Below are 1011 nucleotides of genomic sequence, written 5' to 3'. Positions count from 1 at the left end.
ATTATTTCTGTTGCTACTTCATCACTGTAATTTTGCTACTGTTATGAATCGTCATGTAAATATCTGATATGCAGGATGTATTTTCATTGTTACAAATTGAACATAATTAAAGCATAGTGATTAATCACAAAAACAATATGTAATTATATACAGTAGGGCCTTGACTTACGAGTGTATGAGCCGTCTCTCGGCCAATTTTTTGCTTTGAGTTTCGAGCTAAAATTCGGGTTACGAGCCAGCTTCAGATACCCCACCGCTAGTTGGCGCAGCGAAGGTCACAGTGAACGCCACAACATCAGCCCAGCATCACGTGTCTCACTCGTTCACAGCTGATTTGACAAGCTGATTTGACATACGAGTAATTTGAGTTATGAGCTCCGTCACGGAACGAATTAAACTCGTAAGTCAAGGCCCCACTGTATGTGTTTTCCGATGGTCTTAGGCGACCCCTGTGAAAGGGTCGTTCGACCCCCAAAGGGGTCGGGACCCACAGGTTGAGAACCGTTGCCCTATAACATTAGCAGTCACCTCCATTCTCCGTCCACCATGGTGCCCCTGGTAACCCCAAATATACCTGCTTTGTGGGAAGATCATGGGCCTGGTGGACACAGACCAGCTCCTGGCGCAAACCTTTTGCCCTCTGGCTGGCTCCCAACTCGCAGGTGTGCAGGTCAGTAAGCCCTGGCCTCGGAGCGGCCGGGAGGCCAAGAACCCAGCCGCCGCCCAGGCGGTGGAGGGGCTGAGTCATGGGCCAGGGCCGGGTGGAGCCCCCGGGCGGTTCCTCCAGGTGAAGGGGAAGCACCTCGGAACCGGTGCAGGCGAGCTGCGCCTGGAGCCTGCTGGCGGCCTCACCTGCATGTCTATGGAGCTCCAGGTGAAGGAGAAGCACCTCGGAGCAGGTGCAGGCAGCTGCGCCTGGAGCCCTGCTGGCGGCCTCACCTGCATGTCTATGGGGAAGCCCCACGTGACCCCCAGCGAGGAGCGGACCGCCCGACCAGCACATGCGCAGGA

General features: G+C 54.7%; 1 protein-coding gene across 1 annotated transcript in view; it reads left to right on the top strand.

The window, feature by feature from the left end:
- Nucleotides 1–592: 592 nt before the first annotated feature.
- Nucleotides 593–1011, top strand: part of CCDC178 (coiled-coil domain containing 178) — a gene marked incomplete at its 3' end in the record, with an annotated part of 74993 nt that continues 74574 nt past the window's right edge. The window contains exon 1 of the mRNA XM_014549278.1: nt 593–899. Within this exon, the coding sequence (XP_014404764.1) occupies nt 593–899 (307 nt within the window). The remainder of the gene's footprint in view (nt 900–1011) is intronic.

This window comes from Myotis brandtii, unplaced genomic scaffold, assembly GCF_000412655.1.
Source record: "Myotis brandtii unplaced genomic scaffold, ASM41265v1 scaffold541, whole genome shotgun sequence".
NCBI lineage: Eukaryota > Metazoa > Chordata > Mammalia > Chiroptera > Vespertilionidae > Myotis > Myotis brandtii.
The sequence above is the reverse complement of the archived record's forward strand: the minus strand, read 5'-3'. Positions and strand labels throughout refer to the sequence as shown.